We start from the raw sequence: 23,070 nt of genomic DNA on the forward strand, positions 1-23,070 counted from the left end.
TTCTCTCTCCCCTCTCTGTGTGTTCTGTCCCATTCACCCACACACGTTGTAGAGAACCAGACAGTTCCCCTCCACCCGCCCAGGACTGAGAAGATTGGGAGTGGAGGTGGGGGTCGACGTTATTCCTCGGCTCCAGCCAGGAAGAGGGGTCTCGGGGGTTTGTTATTTTTGCTGTCCGATAGCATCTACATGGGTTCCTCAAGTCCCGGCTGTTTATTATGCTGCCCAGACAGGTTGTGAGGAGCTGTGTTCGGGAGGGTGGAGAATATGGTCCGAGCTCCATCACCATGGAGACCTGCTGTCGACAGCATCCGTCAGTCATCTGCCCAGAAAGTGTCAGAATTTGCACCCCGGGACGTCCGCGGGATCTTTGGGATCCCAGCTGGCCCTCCCTCCTTCTGCTTCTCAGCTGGCCAGATGTTGCTTAATCACCGTTACCATCTCTTGGGATGTTTCACAGCGTTAGGAAAATCGTGTTAGGTCCACGTTTTTCTCTTGTTGCATATCTGCAAGCCTAATCGCCAACACGTTCAATAGTTTGGTCAAAGATTTAATGGATGGACATAAAACCTTTTTAATCAGAGCGCACACTCAAGAGAAGCCCGAGAACAAATTTGTGTTTTTAACACTTTCCTCCTTCTGCTCTTGACATATTTCCACTTTTGCTGGTTCCTCTGCAGGAAGGGCTCCCGAAACCAAGACCCTTGGACTCGACAAGCTGGCCGTGCAACTCAACCAAGAGACGGGGAAAATAGTCGTAGGCCCAGACGAATCCACCTCGGTGCCAAACGTCTATGCTTTCGGAGACATCGGCGAGGTAGGTCATTGTTGACAGGCGCCGGTCTGACAGCAGACATGATGCCGATAACAATCAGGAGAGGAGAAGCACTCTGTAATTACTGCTTTTAATTTTGACGGGGAAAAAATACACAACAAGATCCCACGACACGCCACTCCCATCAAAAAAACTGGAAATACCTCTCATAGTTAAAACTGTTGTGGCTCACTATATTATTAGTGCAGCAACATTAAAAACACAGACTTCAATTTCATTTTATGGAAATTCTCCGTAATAGACCAGCCAGAAGTTCGGCTGAACTGGAAAGTGGAAGGAAAAGGAAACTTGTTTTCAAATAATTAAATCATAGGACTCCATGGTGATTGATGACAACATGACTGATAGTCATGCACTCCATAAATCTGCCATTTATGAAACAGAAGAAGTATTGTTGGCAGGTTGCCATGTAGGGAATGCAGCAAACCTGGAAGGAAGAAAAAAAAATCTCTTTTCTGCTTGGAGAGTAATTTGTGTCAGGTAAAAATGAAAAAGTAATATGGCACTTCAAGTGGAACATACCATCCCCACTAGGAAACATGGTGGTGGCGGCGTCATGATTTGAAGATGCTTGTTGTCAACAGGAGCAGAAAAACTATGCAGAGGTAATGGGACAATGTCGAGACTGCAAATCAAAGGTTCACCATTCAGCAGGACAACACTCCTAAACATAAAGCTTGAGCTATTGGAATGTTTTATTGTGTCAAAGTCAATAATAATAAATATCATTAAACACACCTGACTGATGTGTTTGTCCAAAAAGAGTCAATCTGTAGATGTACAACACTGTCAGAGCAGTAATTAAGTCAAAACTGTACATAATGTATATACATTTTGCATTTAAGGTTTAAAAAAAAGGAGTGCTGTTGTTTTAATTTAGGCAATAAATGTTAACATTCTTATTTAAAAATGAATTTAATTATTTGGATTTTTTGCATCTTTTAATGTGTTTCTTATATTGTATAAAAAAGGTTTAAGTGGTTAAATAAAAACAATTGCAGTGTGTGGCATTTCTTTTATCTGACTAATCATCAGAATAATCGATCGAATTATAGATTACTAAAATAATTAGCTGCAGCCTTAAACATTGCCATAAAATACAAGGATGTTTGCTGTTTCCATATCAGAAAACATGAAGACTGCGAAGACTTTTAACTTCTTAAAGCACTTAGTATCCAGTCAGTCTGAAAACTTGATCATCTTTCCAAATGTTGACTTGTTTGCTGAAGGCTTTAGTTTTGGCTACATTTTTATCAGTCTGAGGACCAATTTTCCTATTTCTTACCAGCTTCATGCTGACGCAGAGTAGATTGCTGTATAAAAACATGCAGGGGAAATGGTTTAGGCTAGCTGTGATAGTTTTATTTTATATGTTTTACCAATCAAAACTAGCTGGGAAAAAGCCACTTCGCTTCCTTCTGCGTGCACATTTAAAAACAGTTAAATGTTCAAAATTTTACAATATCTTAGCACACTGTGAGGAAAAAAATGACCTGAAATCAGAAGGAATTTTTGGTTAAAAATAACAAAAGAGCTGAAAGCTGGGTGAGCAAAGCTCATTATCACTTTGTGCAGAAACTCGCAATACTTTTTCTTTTTTTCCTCACCCGGAATAACTTTAATAATGTGGTGGTAGAAGCTCTGGAGCTGGCACTGTGTTATTACAAGTTAAACCTGCTGCATGTCAGCATTGTTTTTTCTACCACAACCAACTGTGAGCTTCCTTCCTGCCTCCCAGGTCTCATGACACACACACACACATGCACCCCCCCACACACATGCATTCTCTGAGTCCCTTTGATTGACGGCTAGCTTGGATGAGTGCTTCTCTCCAATCTGTCTTGCAGCTTTTTCCCAACAGCAAAGGCATTTTTTTCCCTCTTCAGGTAAAAACTGGTTGAATAGTATATATATATATGTACTGTAAATATATATATATATGTATATATATATATATATATTTTTTTTTTTATTTATTTTTTTTTTCTGTTACCTTACATGTAGTATGATGACTCATTCTAACCGGCTTGCAAACAGCGGTTGGAATGCCGCAGCGCGCCGCCGCATACGTGCGGAATCGCTGGAGATGTTTGCTGATAACAGGATGTGTTGCTGATTTAACAAGTTGAAGTCATGTCTTTAAAACTGCCCTGCAGCCCTACTGTTTCCTGAACGCCACAGTTGGATGTGCGTCTCCATGGCTATGCGTTTGTCTGTTGGCAAGCAGCCAAAACAATAAAGGAAAACACACACAGGGAAACATTTTCCAAATAATTTCACCCCTTTGATTTAATACGCAGTCACTGAAATTATGTGTTTACATCATTTTATGCATCAAATATTGTTGTATGATTTGGTGGGTTTTTTTATTACTAATGATCAAATGTTTTAAAACCTACGGTTTCATGCTCTTGGAACATTTCCACATTTTATCACGTACCATCCACGAAGCTCAGCGCAGTTTACTTGGATTTTATCCGATATGGCAACATAAAAATGGTGAATGATTGTGAAGTAGTATAAAAATTTAGCATGTTTTTCAAAATCCAACTTGAAGATGAGGCGTGTATGTCCATTCTCCTTTACTCTGACACCCCAAAATAAAAATCCAATGCAGCCAATTGTCTCAGAGATCATTCAATTGGTACAGTGTTCTGTGAACGTCTCAGACGTGTTTTTTGGAGAATATTAGTGAAGAAACGACTCCATGAGGACTGAAGAAAGGGAGAAAGGTTAAAGCAGAACATATTATGAATCAATACCCCAAGCACTGAACATCTAACAGAGCTCTGTTTAATCAATCACCTAAAGAACTGAAATAGTATGAGGCAACGGGAAAACTACCAATTCACAAATTCACCTAAACCATTCAGAGATTCACTCTTCAGATAGGAGAATCTGTTCACAGGACAACTATTAAGACACACACACTGCAAAGAGTGGCAGGAGGAAAATCAAAGGAAGATTTTGTCACAGACCATGAGAAACCTCAGTAAACATTTGGGAGAAATTCTGCAGAAAGAATTCCAGTATCATTTTCAGAGAATCCACTGACCCGGTGTGACTGAGGATCAGCTGTTGGCAAAACATTCCTATGTCTGGATGTGCAAAGCTGGTCAAGAAAAAGAACTGCGAAATGTGGTTCTACAAAAGACTCACCGGACAACAAAATGTATTCAGATTATTCAGCTGGAATAATTTAGAAACCCTACCGCATTTTGTTTCAACTTTGCAATTATGCACTATAAAGTCCACTGACCACAGACGTACTGTACGTTTGTCAATAAAGGCCCTTTTTTCATAGTTTGGCTGGTCCTTCCTTATGTTTTTTTTATTTTTCCTCTCTTTGTGACGTTTTTTGACTGATGCATTAAATGTTCATTTGTACTGATGGACATGAACCCAGGAGCAAATATTACCGAGGCCAGCAGAGTACTGACATCAGAGTGTCGGAAGCTGCAAGTAGATTTCCAAGCCGAGGTCAACCGATCCTGTGAGTTGGTTCAAAATCAGGCAGCTGAACACAAAGTGTCACCTGATCATGTTCTCAGCATGAACAAAGTCCCCCTCAGGTTTGACAATTTCTAAGATAGAAAAGCGACCTATACATTTTCTTTAGTTTGTTTGTTTTTTTTCCCCTCTTCCTGACACATTTTTTGACTGATTAGACTTATGGTCCAGAAAATCTTAATAAAACTCACAGAGGATATTAAAATTTAACAAAATCAAATTATTTAGCGTTGTTGCATTTCTGACGGGCAAACTAAATTGAACCTGTTGAGACTGTAGTTTCTATAGTCACGCATGTATTACAAGCCATTTTCTGTGGGTATGTTGGGTCAGTGCAGAGTCTGGGATGATGAAGGATTCTTTAATGTAATCCTGATTAACTTATTAAATTCAGCACCGAATAATTCTTCTAATAGACTTTTGAAAACTTTCGATGTATGATAGTTGTACCCTTTACTAATGTATACATTATTAAAACTGCAGTGTGTAACTTTTATAAATAGTATGATTTTTAAATGTGTTAAAACTGCCACCATTGTCGTGAGAGTTTGAGGCAGATCTGTGAAAAGCTCAATCTCCCCCACCTCCTCCCTGAGTTGCCGTCTGAAAAAATGCATCAAAAACAACCAATCAGAGCCAGGAGGAGGGTCTTAGCGCTGTCAGTCATCCTCATGTACTCGTTTCTAAATATGCTAACAGAGGAGAAACAACTTTGCAGGAAAACCGTTTCTCCGCCATCGTCTGTGACCATCCATTGTTCTGCTGTTGCTTTTCATTCATATGTTGAATGAAAAGTTTAATATATATAATAACAGATGGATTGGAGTAATTTCACATTTCTCTTTACTTTAGGGTCGTCCAGAGCTGACCCCAACTGCCATCAAGGCAGGAAAGCTCCTTGCCCACAGGCTTGCCGGCCAGAGCACCGTCCTTATGAACTACGACAATGTAAGACACACACACACACACACACACACACACACACACACACACACACACGCACGCCTTCTCACACTAACAGTAATAAAAGCCTTCATCTTTCCACACCTCAAGCGATTGTGGCTTTTTACGTTTATCGTTTTCTGCCAGTGCGAGGCTGTTATTTGGTTGGTCTCTCATCTGAGCCTCCCCTCCATCTGACTGCTGGCCTCTCTTTAGGATGATTCATAGCATAATGTACCAGCAGTTTCCACGACAGCATCGTCCTGCGTCGTTCTTGGTATACGTACTCGTCTGTCTGCAAGTTGCAATGAAGGTTTTATTACAGCGCCTGTGTTCAAAACAGATTAAAGGCTTGTTTTAGCTGCGTGTGTTGAAGTGTTTGTCTTAAAATTCATCTTCACATATAAATATTTTAAGCAAAGGAGCATTTCTGTCGTTATTGAAATGAACATGGGCAGCCTCCACCTGCATGCGACGTTTTGGCAGTTTTGTAATTAGGCGCTGCTTGGGATTTTCCGAAAGAAATAAGCGGGGTTGTTTTGGCAAAGTGTAAACGTTCCCAATTGTGTTTGTGTGTGACAGGTGGCCACCACAGTGTTCACCCCTCTGGAGTACGGCTGCGTCGGCCTATCAGAGGAGGAGGCCGAGAGGAGATGTGGAAAAGACGGGATAGAGGTGGGATCAGTCCTTCTCATCCCACCCTGGTCTGGAGCGTTAAATAATGGATTTTTTAAATTAGTTTTTTACCAGAGTTATTTAATAATAACACCATGTTAAATAGTCTGAAATATATTTATGAACACCCTTCGCAAGTGTTTAAACACCCTTAGCAAGCTGTGAGATCCAGCTTTTCAGCATTCATTTTAAATAGAAATCGACTTCCATTAAAAAACATGTTGTCCCTTCATCCTCTCCAGAACCAGTTTGGATCATTTCACCATTGAAACACAAACACAAACAATTGGAGGCAGTACTTTGTTATTCCCACAACTACAACTGTCAATAAAACGGGCGCTTAGCATCATGCCACCACCTTAGGTGAAGGCACCACAGTTAAGTTTGTAAGTAAGTAAACTCTACTTACGTGGCACATTTTACAGTTCAGAAACTACAAACTGCTTTAGAAAATATAAGACATAAAAACACAGAAGGTGAAACCTCCAAAAACAGCATACATATGACATAAAACTACTTAAAAGCCAATCAGGACTAATTTGTCTTGTCCTCATGGACTGACAGGTCAGTATTTGTCTTGTCTGATGCTAAGACTTTTTCCAGAGGGCATTTGGCTCGTCCATGTGAGCAGCGGCCACTTCCAGTTGACCTTAAAATAGTTGATTTATTGGTTTAATGGTCCTTTCTTTGTATGCATCCTTATATTCCAGGTTATACCCGATTCACTGTACACAGGTGACACTGGTGTTCCAGTAACTTCCATTTTATTGAACCTTGGTCATCCCTAAGAGTACTGCCCAACTTTATGTCTACTGACCTTGACAGTTTGAGTCAGATGAGTAAAACCCGGGCACAGCTGGAGGTCCAAGAGGGCACTGCTGAAAATGTTTCCAATTATGGGAATAATAAAAATAATCTTTTATAGTCAGACAGCATCTCTCTCTCTCTCTCTCTGTCTTTCCTCTCTGTCTCTCCTTTTCTTTATTTTCTCCTTCTTTCTTGCTTTCTTGCTTCCCATTCTCGCATTGGATCTCTGGCTGGTCCACTTCGATTCAGATCAATCAGAAGAAACATGTTGGCAAAAATTAAAAGCTAATTTAAGATTCCATCAGCCAGGACATGAATACTTTGGGTCTTATCTTTATGCTTGCCTACTGTTTTTTTATTTTATTTTTTTTAAGGTTTTATTGGCTCTAGTGGCCTTTATTTGATAGTTAATTGACAGGAAAGTGGGTAATGAGAGAAGGGGGAAGACATGCGGCAAAGGTTGTCAGGCCGGGAATCGAACCTGCAACAGCCGCGTCGAGGACTAAGGCCTCCTTATGTGGGTTGTGCTTAACCCCTGCGCCACCACAGCACATCCTGCTTGCCTACTGTTGAAATATTTGCCATTACTTGATTGGGGAACTTTTACATTTCTATGTTTTAAATTTGGCACAAAGGAATGTGGAATCTGGAAAAAATGTGAATTTTCACAAAACAAAAACTGCGTTAGAACACTGGCTTCAGTCACTCAACTTTGAGAGGAAAAGAAATAGTTAAAATGCATCATAAGTAGCTTCAAATTAACATGATATTCAGGCCTTCTACTTCTAAACAGAACCATGTGATTCCAGCTTAAAAACCCACAGGAAGCATTACCTGTTGTTGGATGAAATGGATAGAGTCTTTAGGGTCTAGTATATATTTTAATATATAAGAAAAGTAAAATAAAATCCATGCATATTTCATTTAAAAACAGCTGTACTATTATTGGAGAAATGGGGAACATAATCGTACAAGTAGATTAGTCTGTTTTTATAAATGTTTGTATTTAATTTAGTTATCATCATTGAAAGTACAATGCCCCCCCACAACAGCTTTTCAAACACTGACACACACGCACACCCATGTACGCAGTACATTAGCGAGCGGCTCTTGAGTTTACCTGCCAGATGGTAGCAACACCTGCAGAGGGCTGACGATAAACGCGGACCCCTGCCTTTGAGTGACGGGCTGGCAGGAGGTCTGATTGAGGTGTGTGTGAGGTGACGACAGGCCCGCCGAGATCTGAGGAGGAGCCCCCCCCCACCCCCCCCCACCCGACAGCTGCACGGCCCTCACAACTTGTGTCGGCACGTTCGCTCGCAGAATCAAACTCTGTACATCTCAGAAAGGACTGACACACTGAGTGGGCTGTTTACGTTTTGGCAATTGAAGCTTTGCTGCTTGTTTTCTTTTTTTTTTTTTTTTTCTCCATGGCAACACATCTTCATTTTCAGTTGGATGCTAATTTGTTTGAGTTGTGATCGTGATCCCTTTAAGTTTCTTTCTTTTTTTTTTTTTTACTATCAGCTTTTGGTTGTGTGAAATTTCACCAAAGTCGTCATAGCGACCCTCATGGGTTTACGCAACACCAGCTGAAATCTCCCCAACTCTTTTTCTTTGACGCTCGGCTAGATGTTGTGACGTCTCCGTGGAGCGATTGTTGGCAGCTACTGAAAACGAAATGTTTATGTCTCTGTAGGTTTTCCACGCCTTCTACAAGCCACTAGAATTCACCGTCGCAGAGCGCGATGCCAGCCAGTGTTACGTAAAGGTAACCCCGGAAGGGCATCCCATCATCCTCACGGTTCATTCATGATCTTTAAGTCAAAAAAATATATAAAAGGATTGTTTCAACTCTGCATAAATATGAAAAAAAGAAAATAATAGCATAGAGAAGAAAGTTTCTGTTACCAGACTTTGCATCCCTCGAGTTAAATATTTTAATATTGAGCGAGTTGAACCAAACATTACATGTCAGACTTTGACAAAAGCAACTGCAACTGATTCATGGACCGATGTTTGGAGATATATAGAGACAGTACTCGTTTCTAAACTCATGAGGAAAACAGCGGAGGAACGCTTCTTCCTGTTTTTTAGTTTTGAACGACTAACAGCTGGTATAAAAGGACCTGACCACAGTAAAAGCAAGTTGTGTAAATGTAAATTCAGCTGATTGTGTTTATATTAGTGCCGTCAATCAATTTAAAAAAATGTAATCAGATTAATCACTATGCCTAACTTTATAATAACCACCTACCACATTCCAACCTTTTTGTCTCCATACTCTGAAAATAAGGGAAACTTACTTCACTCAACACATATGCAAGTACTAGCAAACCTTTTTAGGAGATGAGATATATTTTATTTAATATTTTTTGGGTGCCCCACACCTTTCTGATGCCACCCTGGGCAACTGCCCATAAAGCCTATATCTAAAGCTGTCGCTTTATTCGCATTTTCAAAAACTGTTTGATTATCTCAACCCAAACATGCCTGAAGAGTCTCAATTTTCCCTATACTTATATTCGGGAAGGTTTAAAGGAAGCCATTTTGTTTTGTTTTAGAAATGTTCCTCTCCATTGATTTCCCGTGGAACTGGTGCGATGAGGCGACAGCCGCTTGTCTTCATCCAGCCAACCGACCGCTGTAATTCGTGGATGTGGATTTTCGAGTTCGTGCACATAGACGTGCACGCGCGGCTGGTGGCGCAACACGAGAAAGTTGAAAAATGCTCGACTTTTGTTGCTGTCTGGGAAAACTTTCACCTCTTGCTGTCGTTTGTCGCTGCCTTTGTGTCGAGTCTGTAATGCACTGCTGTGAACTAGGTAACGAGAGAGGCTTTTAAGTCGAAATAGTGGTTTGATTGATCTGCGTTATGTGATATTAATGCATTAAGATTTTCTGATTAATTGCATGTGTCAACACGTTAGTTTATTTATTCAAAACATTGGGAAACCGACCAACAAACTTGGACATCTTGAGTCTGTAGAAGCATGTAATTGTTCTTTGTAGTAACTGCGTCTGCATTAGCTAGCATTGGGCTAATCCTGCTGTTTTTCTTTTTATCTTCAGGTTATATGTGAGAGGGGAGGCGACCAGAAGATTCTGGGTCTGCATCTCACTGGTCCGAATGCTGGAGAGGTCATACAGGGATTCTCTCTGAGCTTGCAGTAAGTTCAGAATAATCCTGGGTTACATTTGTGTTTAACGTTAACTATAGACCATAAAACAATGCTAGCTTTTGGAATAAGAGGTGTTGTTTCGAGGGGAATGAACAGTTATTTTGCAAACAGAAAAATAATTTCACTCAGTTTAACAAAGTGGTGTCAGAGTCCCACAAGGCTCACTGTTGGGACCTGAACTGTCACATTTATATACTCACATTTGAATTTGAATGATTGAGTTAATTAAAAGTTGTGTTGATTGCAAAGGACACGTTTTTTTCCTTTGGGGAATAACTTAAATATACTAACAAAAATTGCCGAAAGAAATTGTTAAATTCAAGAGCTTTGATAAGCTATGGACTAAATCTAAGTCTTTGTAATGAAAAATGATTATTTTATTACCATGGTAATAAACATAACTACTAAATAATTTTACATTCTTCTAAGTGATGTCTTGTTTTAAACGTTAATGTTTATGCTGTATTTAAAGGTCCTTTGTTTTTATTACTAAGGAGCTTTTATTATTGCCTTTGTCTATATTTTTATTAACTATTTTATTATTTATAGCACTATGAGAATTCTATAAATGTAAAATACATTAATGAAACTTCTTATAAGTTAATTAAATAATTATTTTTCTGTTATTTGGTAATAAAAAACATAATCTGAGAAAACACATTCTGACATTATAAACATTTTATAAATTGTTATTTGATCAAACATGATGGTTAGGCAGTTATGTGGTTCTGGATCTGTTTTGTAAAAATATTTAATATTCCTGACTTGCCATATTTTCTAATAATATAAAAGAGAATTCTAAATTTTTTAAATTTTGTTCTGATGGAATTTTTTATTTATTTTTTTTTCAAACTTTGACCAAGTTTGAATTTGGGGTGTTAATACTAATATATGTAATGTATTGAAATGTCTGAATAATCAAACCTATGTAGAATCCGGCTCCTTTCTCTGCATTTCACACTATTTGTTGTCACGGATCTGTTGGATTTCAACAGCTTTTATTTCTGAATAAAATCTGGCATTAATAACCGTATTCGTGTGCCGCCTCTTAGGTGTGGAGCCACGTATCCTCACCTGCTGCAGACCGTAGGAATCCACCCCACCTGCGCTGAGGAGGTGGTCAAGATCCACATCACAAAGCGCTCTGGTTTGGACCCAACGGTCACCGGCTGCTGAGGTTAGGCCCCTCGGTTTCTGAACACAGCGAGCACACGGGGCCCTTGAAGGGGGGGCTCTTATAGGGGTTTTCCCAGTTTCACTTTACCTACCGGGACTGGTTACTGCAGCTCCTCCACTGGAAGGTCTGGTCACAAACCACCAATTCGGGTTATCATTGTTCGCTAATGCCATTTGTTAACAAGGTCTGTTATTAACCTCTACACATAGATGTGTGCCTTGAACGAACAAGGTAATGAGAAAGAGTGAGAGGGCGAGAGGGCCCTGGTGTGGAATGAGCTGCTTTTAAATAACCCGGCTCATCAATCAGGAGGGAAACTCACATTTAGGATTTTTGCGGAGAATTCACAAGAAGCGGGTCTGAATTTTCTTCTGAATATACATTCTGCAAATATTGTTGTTTCTCCGGCTGTACTTCCTGTCCATTAGTCTTCGAGGTGACACATACCATACGGCCCCCCAGCCCCCAAAACGTGACACTGATGGATGGCCCCAGGGCCGTCGCCGCAGCGACACCGCTCCATTTCCCATGGACGCAAATAGTCAGCAGGGCTGCTGTCAGTCAGCCTGCAGAGGCCTGGACTGAGGAGTTTACCCTCAGTCCAGGGTAAAGTCCTCCATCCACAGGCAGGGACAAATATACTAATAGGCTCTGTCAAAAAGCCGCACGAATGCAAAATCCAAGACTTACACAGCTCCATTTCATTTTACTTCAGCTGTTCTACCCAAATTCACCCACAGGCGGCGCTGTTTCCCTCCTGTTTCTGTAATGCATTCTGAGCCGACAGTGGAAGACGGGATGAAGCAGTCACTGTATAAAACATGAACCCGAGTGCATTCAGGTTGCACATTTAATCCCTTTAATCCCCATTAGAGATGCGTGCCTCCAGTAGTCTGACTTTATTGGTGCCAAGCTGATAAGGGTTATCGGTTGTATATTTACACGGATGGCAGGTTGGCCCTCGAGAGTCATCACCCCTGGAGATAAGGCGACTTGTTTATATCAATAAAGCATTAACGGAGCCCCGCGTCCGCCAAAGACCGTTCATCCTGCCGCCTGCATCGGACATCTTGGCTTCGTTAAAGTCGACGGGGAGAAGAGGACGGGGCAGAACTCGGAAGAACCGGCGAATACGTCGGAGTTTGTTTTTATTTGAAGTTTAATCTGCCCCGTCTGATTAATGATTCCGATGAAGGGAATGACAGACCGTCAGGAGATGGGGGGGGGCGAGAGGAAAAAATGAGAGCAGGAAAGCTACCAGGTTTGTTTGAGAGAGAGAGAGAGAGAGAGCCGAGTACCAGCCCCGGTTGGGGAGGGAAAGAGGGGGGATTCCTGTGTGCTCTGTTCAGGGCCGAGGTGCTGACTGAAGGACCCTGACCTCCGCTCAGCAGGAACAGCTTGACTCTATCACTCGGAGCACAGAGGGCTCATGTGGTGTAGCAGAGCACAGCAGGGGCCTGGGTGGAGGGGAGGAGATGAACAGAGGGGGGGGGGGGGGGGGCAGCATGGGCCAGGGAGCAGAGAAAACCAACCAACACAATACCGAGTTGTGCCCTGGGTTACTCAGTCTATGTTCCTGTGCTTAACGAGCCACTTCAGGGGGCCGCCAAGGTGGGCCCGAGGCAGCGCAAAGGAAGTCATTGAGACTATCAGCCAAACTGTAATATCTGTTTGTTTTTACCCTTCACTTCCCCTTTAACCAGGTCCCGTCGTCTCTCCTATTTACTGCTCTATCCAGCCGTTAACGCACAGAAAAAGACTTATTTCTTTTAACTTTACTGAGCTATGTCACTGTGTGGTATTGATATTGAGGTCAAATACTTGCCCTCAAATCTTCAGCTGTGCGAGTGGGGGTCAGGGCTCAACTTTCAGGTCGGCCAGCTAATGATGACCTGCACTCAAAACCAGAACCTGGGGAGTGCAGGCCTGATGTCACCTGGCCACAAACTAGCTGTAAATAAACAGAGAAATGTCATTTTACAATAAAGCTTTGTGATCTGTTATTTATATGTAAAATGATAACACGCTCAGATAGCCGTGTCGATAATAAAGAAAGTGATTCAAAGTCTGAAGGTGCTGCTGTTCCAACATGAGTACGTATATGATAAAAATAAAACAAAACCATTTGTAAAGGAAAGACAAAGTGAAAGGCACTTTAAAAATACCCATCAAATACTGAGAAAGATGCTTGCATGCCAATTATTTGTAATGCTTAGGTTAGCATTAACTGCTAATCTTGCTTCGTCCAAAAAAAGGGGGAACTATGTGGGTGTTACTTCTATTCAGAAGCAGCCATTTTGTTTTTAATGCCCAGACTTTTATCATTTCTTTAAAAAATGTTCTGTCCTATAGAGTAAGCTAAGAATTCTCATTTCCTTGAATCACAGATTTCATGCTAAGCTAAAGAGACATTTTTGTTGTTACCTTGATAACAATTTGCTCCAAATATTTACACCTAATCAGTCATTGTGATTCTTCACTATTTCGTACTTCTGCAGGTTACAGAAAATACCTGAGCAGGTAAAACCAATCTGTAAAACACATGAAATGTATGAAACCTTTAACCTTAGTTAAAAATGAAGCTGAATATTCTGAACTGATCACAGATTTATTTTAGAAGTTTTAATTTGTAAATCTTTTTATATGTTTGGGTATCTGACACACGAGGGCAACCAGGGTACTGGTCACACAATAACAGTTCATTTTATCCAGGCTTAATAGGGATGACAACCACAAGTGGAAATCGATTATATTATATTTTCCAACTCTACTACATAATGAAATTAATCATGAGATTTATGCATTTTTATATATTTTTTTTCCTTTATCAACACAATTTAACTGTAACTAAAAAAGAGCTACACTGGTATTAAGCTTGGATGTATATAATGAAAGTACATGAGTAAAAATGGTGAAGCTTGACTTCCAATTGTCAAATAAGTGAATTGATATGCAATTATTTCAGAAACTTGTGCAGTTTATTTGCTTGGCTTTGCTAAATTTAGTCTTTCAGATGAGGAAGGAGTAAAAGAAAAACCTGAATTTACACTCTGGGCCAAAATGACTCAAATCATAATGACGCTTAATACGATGCTACGTTTTGTTTTGTAAGATAAGATTATACATGTGGCTAAATGTGTAGGCCATCTGAACCCAGAGCAGTTCACTGAAATACATAATTATGCTGTGTTTGATCAAGAAAATGTGTTTTATTGAGTAAAAAAAAAGAAAAGTTTCACAGCTGTGGACAAAAACACCCCAGCCTAAATGATAAGAATGTATATATTGTGTTGCACAGTGTGTGACGGCGGACATCATGCTGCACATTTCCACCCCAGCTGATGCGCCGGTTCATCTGAGACGTTTTGATGGCAAACCGCCGTCAGAGTCGACGGTCACTCTTTGACCCCCGGGTTGTCTCCGCTGACAGCCGGCCCTGCAGTGCGGCCCCGTCACTCAGCTCCGGGCACCAACAATAGCGAAAATTCCAGCGTGTTTGTTTGGTTAAGGAGAGAGCTCTCTGAAACCCCTGAACCTCCTCGAGATCCACGGCAGCCTCACTCACCCTGCGCGCCAAGCCGGTGTCGGTCCCGCTCAAGAAAGACGGTGGGAGGAAAGTTCAGCCGCTCTCTCAAGAATGCTCGGCCCCCCGATTGGCAAATTGTGCGTCCTGTGTTGCTCCACAATGGAGCAAACGGGTTAAATCTACCTTGAAATGCACTTAGCAGAACATGTCAACATGTCAGGGTGCGCTCTGCTCTACGCCCCGTCTTAATCCAGCCCATTGAACGCTGACAGTTGTCTGTGAGTCAGATATTCATGGGGTCTTTGTCACTTTAGCTCTTGAGCTCCAGCAGACCTGCTTGGAGGGGGTGGGGGGAGAAAAGCAAAACTCAGGTAACATGTTAAAACACACTTGCTAGTCGCAATGCGCCGCAAGTCACAGCTGAGGCATTGGGATGTGGAGAAACTGACCCAAACCTTGTGTAAACATGTGTTAAACGTGAGGGAGAGGATAAACCAGAGCAAGGATTACTGGTTGAGAGACGAATGTGGCGCGGTTGTGGCCGCTGTTGTTGCTCTGGCGGTATCTGGCTCAGGAGCCGTCATCCTGAGCTGCCTGCAGGGCGTGGATGGAGTGCAGTAGCGGCAAACAGGATCTTCTGGGAAGTTTGTGTCTAAGAAGAAGGTGCTCGGTTGGATTTACCTACAGATTTCAGTCAAGTAGTGTGCAAAGAGGTCTCTTTGACTAAAGTGTCTGGATTCTCATCAGGACTCTTGACAGCGATCCATCAAAGCAGGAGTTTAAAGGAGAGCACTTTGTATAATTTTGTAGCACAGTCAAGTAACTATGCTGCCTTCAGTTGTTATAAAAATGCTGTCTGTTAAATATGACTTGACGTTGAGCCTGTGTCTCTTCAAAAACTCCTGCTATTTTTGAAACGTCACCTCCTGGAAGTCCTCACAACATGGCTCCTCTATTAACCCTTTCACAACGTTTTTTATCAGCGTTTCACTGAGAAGTAGCTTCTATAATGAGCTCAGCAGACGCGCAGTTCCATCCGGTGTTTGCTAATTGCTGCTGGCTAGTCTGAAGGAGCTTAGTGGGGGAGCTTGAGAGCTTGGAAAACATCTCAAAGGCCGTCATAGGCCAACCAAGCATTTTGCACAGCTGAATGGTTGCCACGGGAGATTCAAGGATTTCTTAAACATGCATGAGGAAAAAAAATCAAAGCAACACTCCAGGTATGTTTTTGATGAGTTAATAACACTCAATGTAAAACTAAAACAAATTTATTTTACATAATTCTGCCCCTTTTTTAATGTTTTATTTGCCCTAGTGGCCTTTATATGATAGTGAATTGACAGAAAAGTGGGTAATGAGAGAAAAGGGGAAGACATGCGGCAAAGGTAATCAAAGCCGGGAATCGAACCTGCGACGGCCGCGTTCAGGACCAAGGCCTCCATAGGTGGGTTGTGCTTAACCCCTGCGCCGCCACAGCACCCATTCTGCCACCTTTCTAAAACAAAACGAAGGTTCTTCCTGATGTTTAGAATAGTTTCACACACTGCCAAGAGCATTTTCCTCCCGTCTGCTGTGCCAACACAATCTGCATGCTGTATACTCCCAATCGGGAATGTCAAGGTTGTCTCATTTCTTTCCCTCGCCCTGACGTCAGCAGGTCTCTTTATGAAACAAATGTAGCCTCTGCAAAACTCCCATTGACCGTTCGCTTCCTCTATTGACGCATTTGGATGAAAAGGTAGTGATAAAGGAAGAGGCCAGCTTCTGTCAAGGTGAGGATGCTTTTTTCTTTTATTTTCTTTTTTGGTAGTCCAGCAGAGGTGAGGGCCTGTGAAATGAGCTTATCTGACCCCTGATAAGAACAGGATACCCTCAGGAATGGCCTAAATTCAATACATATGGCTTGCCCTGGGATGCAGTTGTTTGGAAAGGAGAATTACTGTAGAAGCAAACGGTCTTACATAGAAGACCACGGTATCTATCTCTAGGCGAGTAAAATGTTTGCTTTATGTTCCTGTAATCCCCAAAAAAAAGTCATCTAGAGAATGATTCCAATCAGCAACCTCAGCTCCTAAATCATTTAGTCAGGTCTTCTGCCACACAGGAAGCCGTCTTATTACCTCTGGAAGCAGCACAAAGATTTACTGAGCTCATGTTTGATGACAGCACACAACAAAGGAGCCATATTTGTGTGTATGTGGGTGTGTGCGCGCGAGTGTGCTTGTGTGCCAAATCGTGTCGGTTTAAACCTGAGCTGTTTGCATGCAAAAACAAATCACTTTCGCATTCTCTTAATGTCTGGATCCAAACAGGACGCGTCACGTCTTGTTCTCTTTATTTGGACTCAAACAGCCTCTTAGTCACCGTCTGCTGCATCGGATACAGTTTCCTTCCCTACATCAGTCGTCATGTCAATTTAATTGCCAAATTGATTTGTTGTTGACTGCTGAACCAGCCCTCAGATGAGCAATATGGCCCCAAGTGGACAAGCTGGTCTGGTTGGGCTTCAATCAGAAAATCAAAACTAAAGAACAATGTCATTGACAAAAGGAAAGGAGGTGGATTAGTGGTGCTTTCCAACAGCTGATGTCGTCCAGGACATGATACAGTGGAAAATTGTCTGCTGCCTGAAAATTGAGCTGTTAGCATCTCATGACAGTCAACAGATAGCAACACCCCTCAATCAAAATCATTGCAGGACCGACCACTACCGAAAATCCTTGGTACCCACATCATCATCGTCCACGATGACGATCTGAAGATGCCTGGAAGCAAGGAGAGCACTAAACAGAAATGTACTGTAAGTATGATTAATAAATCAGCACCAACGGTGAAACTTGATGTTCCCGGATTCTCTTAATTTGACTGGACTTCAGCGAGAATGGGAAATTTTCAAATCCTGAATGATCGAAGCAGGTAGAGTCAAATTGTACCGAATCTGGTTTTGCTGCCGTTTTGCTGTACTAGCAGCAAAAGGTGGTATTACATAAAATTCCAACCACAAATCCTTCTCTAGTGGAAATGTTCAATAGATATGAACACTTATGCAGGACAATAAATTCTGCTGACTTTGGTAGACCTCTTTTTATATAATATATTTTACTGGTTATGAATTGTTCTAAACTAAAAACATATAAAATAAACATTTCCGAAACTGTATTGATAATACATCTTGAAGCTAAATCTTAAAAACCCAGTGCTACATTAGCCTAAGCAGCCCAGAGAGGACATATTTCCACTCTGATTTGAAGTTGGCACAATTTCGGAGCTAATCCGTTTTACAAGCTGCTGCCTAACAAACTGCTTTTTGCTTCCGACAGAATTTGCCGAACACCAGCAGAGCCGAGAAATCATCAGCACCGAGCTGACGGCTTCCCTCCGACAGGGTCCGCTTCAGGGCTCTGGTGTTATCAGTCTGAGTCACGTCACATAAATCAAAGTGCCTTCCACTGCCGTGACTGCTTCTCCAAACTGCAGCCAGCACATCTGGCTGCAGATGGGAGAAACTGCTTCGGCCGGAGCTGCGCACAAATCACAACTGTCGTGGAAAGTCATGTCCACGCCGCAGCCAGCCTTCTGCGAGGACAAGACGCAGACGGGTCGAGTAGCGGAGACAGACTGCACGTCAACCTTGCCTTGTGGCTTCTGTCTGACAGATTCTGTCTTCCCTGTTTAGCTAATAAAAGCGGCGGGTGGCTTGAATCAGACTCTCACATAAACACTGAACTCAATTGTGGATGTGCTGTGTAAGCTGTGCTTCAGAAGCACGTACTTATGGCTGACTGGGTTTATTTTTTTTGCCGCTTATCTGAAGAGAGACACTGGTCTGTATTTGCATGAGACGGTGTGTGGCTGTACCATGTGTGGTCAGGCTGGAGAGAATGACAATCCCTCTGGACCATTTAGATTCCAAACTCTCATGTGCAGCATGGACTTGTGTCCACACTGTCACCTTGAACGTTCGCTGAACATCAAAATAAAACACCTTTAACTTTCCAACGGACCTTGTCTGCGAACGTTCAGCCAACATCTGGCCAGCGTCCAGCCAGTGTTCACTGATGATGTTTCATTTTGCCGTTTGCCGAATGTTGTCTGCAGTCGTTGAAAGTTTGCAGACAACACTTTGCCGAATGTCATAATGGCCTGGATTAATGACATTGAAGACTACCAAGGCAAATGTATTGATAGAAAAATCACACTTTATTCTACTATACATGAATGTACATAAATGTACATAGGAGATATCATCAGTAAAACGTTCATCCGAAAAATACTGCTTAAGAGTATCAATTTTAATGCAATAGGTTTTGGAATAAAAAATGCATAAAAATAATGATAAGAGGAAGAAGAAGAAGAAACAACTGAGGAAACGTCAGCATTTTAAAACATCCATTACTTAGATAAATACCATATGATATTTTGAAAAACTTAATGTTGTGACGATACACACGTTTACTGCTGGCTGATCTAAAATTATTTTTTAAAATTGGCAAGAAAGAAAGAAAATCATTCTTATCTACCAATCTGGAAAGAGCTACAGAGTTATTTTTGAAGTTTAGGGGATCCAACAAACCCCATTAAGAGCTATTACCAACAAGTGGCTAAAACAGGAACAGTGGAGAAAGATGTGGCAGGTGTCTGAACCACCAAAATTATTCTAAAAATGTATCTTTTTCTAATAATGAAACTCGTTTGATGATCCAAAACGTTTAAGTCTGACAAAAAGATCAAAACAGAGGAAATGTGTAAGGGGGCAAATAACTTTTTCAAGTCAGATTGCATAGAGGTCTTTGAGGATTACATTGTATTTAGTTCCATCTCTGTCCATCTTCCTTCCCTGCTGAATAAAGGCATGCCTACACAATGACACTGGTACTTGCCTTAATGTTACCCCTTAAACACTGTAAAATAAGGACAATTAAATCTTGAATATACATGGGATGCATTCACAAGCACTGTTTCTGCTGCTTAACAGTAAGGTTAGAGATAATGTTTCTGCTTGTGCTACTCATTTTTGTGGACAGGACCTTGAGAAACGGCTCTGTCTTTAAAAATGGGGAGTTTCAAAAAGAACTGATGAGAACATTAAGCCAGACACGGGTTGCCTCCCTGCTTTCACTGCACAAAGGGAGGACGGTTCGATGTTGCTGATAGTGGCATTAAAACTGCATTTCGCTCCACTCCTCAAAGTGATAACCAGGTCGGTCACTCCTCGCCCTCCCTGACTTCTCTCCGTTCTCACCTGCAGAGATGCCCAAGAAAAACATGAGCCAGCAAGGCCTCGCTGTCACATGTGATGATACCGGCACGTACTTCTAGGCACCGTATCTTCTAGGCACCGTATCTTCTAGGCACCGTATCTTCTTCCGCTACAGAGACAACTTAATGGATACTCATCCATGTGCTCAGGTACTACTGGGCCTCACCTTGACTCCACAGCTACTCTGTAGGCCAGTTAGCTCCCGTCTGACGTCTGTTGATTTTGGAACAAACTTTTCTTTCTCGGTTGACGTCTTTTCAGTCCATGTTGGTGTTAAACTTCCTTATCCATTGACAGCAGCACTTCCGTTTAAGGGTACGCTTCAGCTGCTTGGTTGTTCCTTGTTTTGCAAACGTGCGTCTGCTTTCTGGTGAAATTGATACAGCCATTTAATTTGTACTGTTGGGTCTGCATTTGTCAATAAGTGGTGAGTTCTTGGGTCTTTATGAACGTCACTGGACTTCACAATTTCTCCGGGAATACAATGAAATTAGAAATGTACAGTGTCCACAGCGACTTAAGTTTATTGGCAAAATCCAAAATGTTCAAGGAGCTAGCTAGATACAAAACAAAATGTAAGGACTGCATTCAATTGTCAGGTGTGGTCTCGGGTATGCCTGCTGCAACAAAGGGCTTCATTGGTTGCATCAGGTGTGCTGAATAAAGAACAATTCAAACAACTGGACAGTTGACAGTAACATCAAATATTTTAGAAACATCAATCAAGAAAATTGTCGAAAGCATTCAGAGAAACAGACTTGTACAAAAAGGCAACGGTCAAGGAAAATTATACAATAAGATGGCAAAGACCCTGGACGATTAGATCGGAAGCATATTTTGTAGTTTTAAAGGAACAATGGCTTCACCACCTAAACATGGTAGACAGATGAAGTGTTCTAAAACTTTGAACACTTGCCAGAAAGCAGGTGTTCAAAATCTCTTACCACAGTAAATTGACCATGACCACTCACCTCACCAAAACCACACAGACTTAAACTGTAACATGTTTTCTTCCAGAATTGTCTTTGATTTAGCTCCATCTATCCACTCCGTTCCCAAATCTGCTGAAAAGGTGCCTCCCTACAGCATCGTTCAGCATGCGTTAGTGTAGGGATGAAATGTTAATCTGCAGTGTTCATTTTCTGCCATACACAGTTTGTTTTTGTAACTAGGCTTAATGTGGCAATCAAGGCTTTGGACACCTTTCTTTCAAGAATAACTTTCATGTAGTCTTTTTCTTCTACTTCACATTGACACGATAAAATCCCAGAAAAATGTAAAAAAAAACAAGATGTTAAATTTTTTTTGTTGTTCAAATTTGAAGGTTTATTTGTGAGTTTTTCCAGAGACCTATACTTCTCTGCGTTAAGAGAATAGCCTGGGGACAGAATGCCAACAGACTGGAGCCTCAGAGATCTCATCCGTTTCAATCCCACCGTGGTCTGCCGGTTGCCCAGTCTGACCCGCAGACTTTCTAATTTGGTGATGAGCTGTAAAGTGACCTGCCTGCCCCGGGTTGCAACAGGAGTGGGATTCCAGGGATGGGTGACACCGTAGAAGGCACACACACATACACCACCACCCTTGTCATTCTCTCCCGGTTCTCCCTTGGACCCACGGCGAGACCAAGGCACCTGCTCTCAAGGGCACCCCGACATTATCCCTCTGCACCCATCCAACTTATGGGTAAGGTGAGAAGCCAGGAATAATTGATAATGATGTCAGCAGTGCTGTCTGTTTGGGCAGAGCAGGAGACACTTCCTCACCCTCCTGCAGAGGGCTTACTGTCCTGGCACTTCCATTAGCGCTAATTAGTTTGAAGTCGGCCATTCCGTATTTGTCATTGGGCGCGTATACGTTTTTGATCTAGTGAAATCATTTTATTCCTCTGCTACTTAGGCCTTTGCTGTTTAGTTTGATTGATTTTCTTAGTCTCAAACACTCTGCTTGCTTTTTCGCTTTCCTGCTCAACCACCTGCACTCTTTATTGTTTCATTTTTTGAGGGGAGGTGAAGCAGGGGGGAGTTCAGAGAGATTGACTGACTCTAATCCAAGTCCACAGAAGAGGTTTAAAGCACTCTAGTTTCAGCTAATCTTCCAGCTCGGGCCTAGCCGGGCATGAAAGTCGCTTTTTCCATGATAGGAATGGACAAATAAAGGTTTTTCCCAGCACTCCTATGAAAGAGGTCTGTGTGCTCTGTGGATTAGAGAGCCCAGCGTTTTCTGTCTCTGTTTCACAATTAGACTGAAATGGATGATTCCTCAGTCTGTTTATTGCAAAAGTTTTTTTTTTTTTTTTTTTTTTTTTGCAAGACTACAAAATCCTATATTTTGTTATATTACAAGAGCAGGTATGAAAATAGATCTTCTTAATGAAAAATGTGACATGTGTTACTTTGATGCATTCAGAATGAGCTAAAACCAACTTTTTCTTTTATTCTCCAGGCCAGCAAGCCTGGAGAATATGCCATCAGTCTTTAGATCTCAATAGTGCTGATGAACAAAATTTCATATTTGTTTCTGTTTACTTCTTTCCTTTTCCTCAGTCTTCTAAATGCTATGACCACATGTCTCAACGGTAAATAATCTCAGAATGTAATTGATAAGTGTGGAACAACCCCTCTGAAAGGTTTGAACCAGCCTGGAGCCTTTTGGAAAATGTTTCTAACAGACGCGCACATAAAGACTTGTGTTTTTGACAGTTTTCCTCAGCAAAATAGTTTGAACTCAGTCACATTGTATTGAGAACATCTGTGACCCTCAATTTTTCTGGTCTTGCCACAGTCAATTTTTCAATAAAATTTTGCTCAGGGCTTTAACTAGGCCATTATTGAACATTAATATTACTTGGGTAAAAAAATGCTAAAGGCTGCAAAAGACTTAAGACTGAGGAGAGAATCACCTTTCAGCAGGACAACACAACCAGAGATTCATTATAATGGTAGTTATTTTGAAATAGTCTTCAAGTATAGAGCTAAACCTAACAGAGAATCTGCGACTGTTCATAGTATTATTCACGTATTATTCATGTAAGAGTAATGAGTGAGAGAGAGAGAGAAAAAAGAGAGACGCGCTCCTGTGTGTGTCTGTTTTTGTGAAAGAGAGAGAGAGAGAGCGCGAGTGAGTGACGTTTCTGATCAGGCACTTACATGGGCA

The 23,070-nt window shown here is 41.5% G+C and overlaps 1 protein-coding gene across 1 annotated transcript in view; it reads left to right on the top strand.

Moving 5' to 3' along the window:
- The window catches only part of txnrd2 (thioredoxin reductase 2), a 29,920-nt gene extending 17,315 nt beyond the window's left edge, over positions 1–12,605 (top strand). The window contains exons 12-17 of the mRNA XM_005804623.2: positions 681–817; positions 5,198–5,293; positions 5,870–5,962; positions 8,469–8,540; positions 9,842–9,939; positions 11,004–12,605. Of these exons, the coding sequence (XP_005804680.1) occupies positions 681–817; positions 5,198–5,293; positions 5,870–5,962; positions 8,469–8,540; positions 9,842–9,939; positions 11,004–11,127 (620 nt within the window). The 3' untranslated portion in view covers positions 11,128–12,605. The remainder of the gene's footprint in view (positions 1–680; positions 818–5,197; positions 5,294–5,869; positions 5,963–8,468; positions 8,541–9,841; positions 9,940–11,003) is intronic.
- The last annotated feature ends 10,465 nt before the right edge of the window (positions 12,606–23,070 follow it).

The sequence above is a fragment of the Xiphophorus maculatus genome, chromosome 12, assembly GCF_002775205.1.
Source record: "Xiphophorus maculatus strain JP 163 A chromosome 12, X_maculatus-5.0-male, whole genome shotgun sequence".
Taxonomy (NCBI): domain Eukaryota; kingdom Metazoa; phylum Chordata; class Actinopteri; order Cyprinodontiformes; family Poeciliidae; genus Xiphophorus; species Xiphophorus maculatus.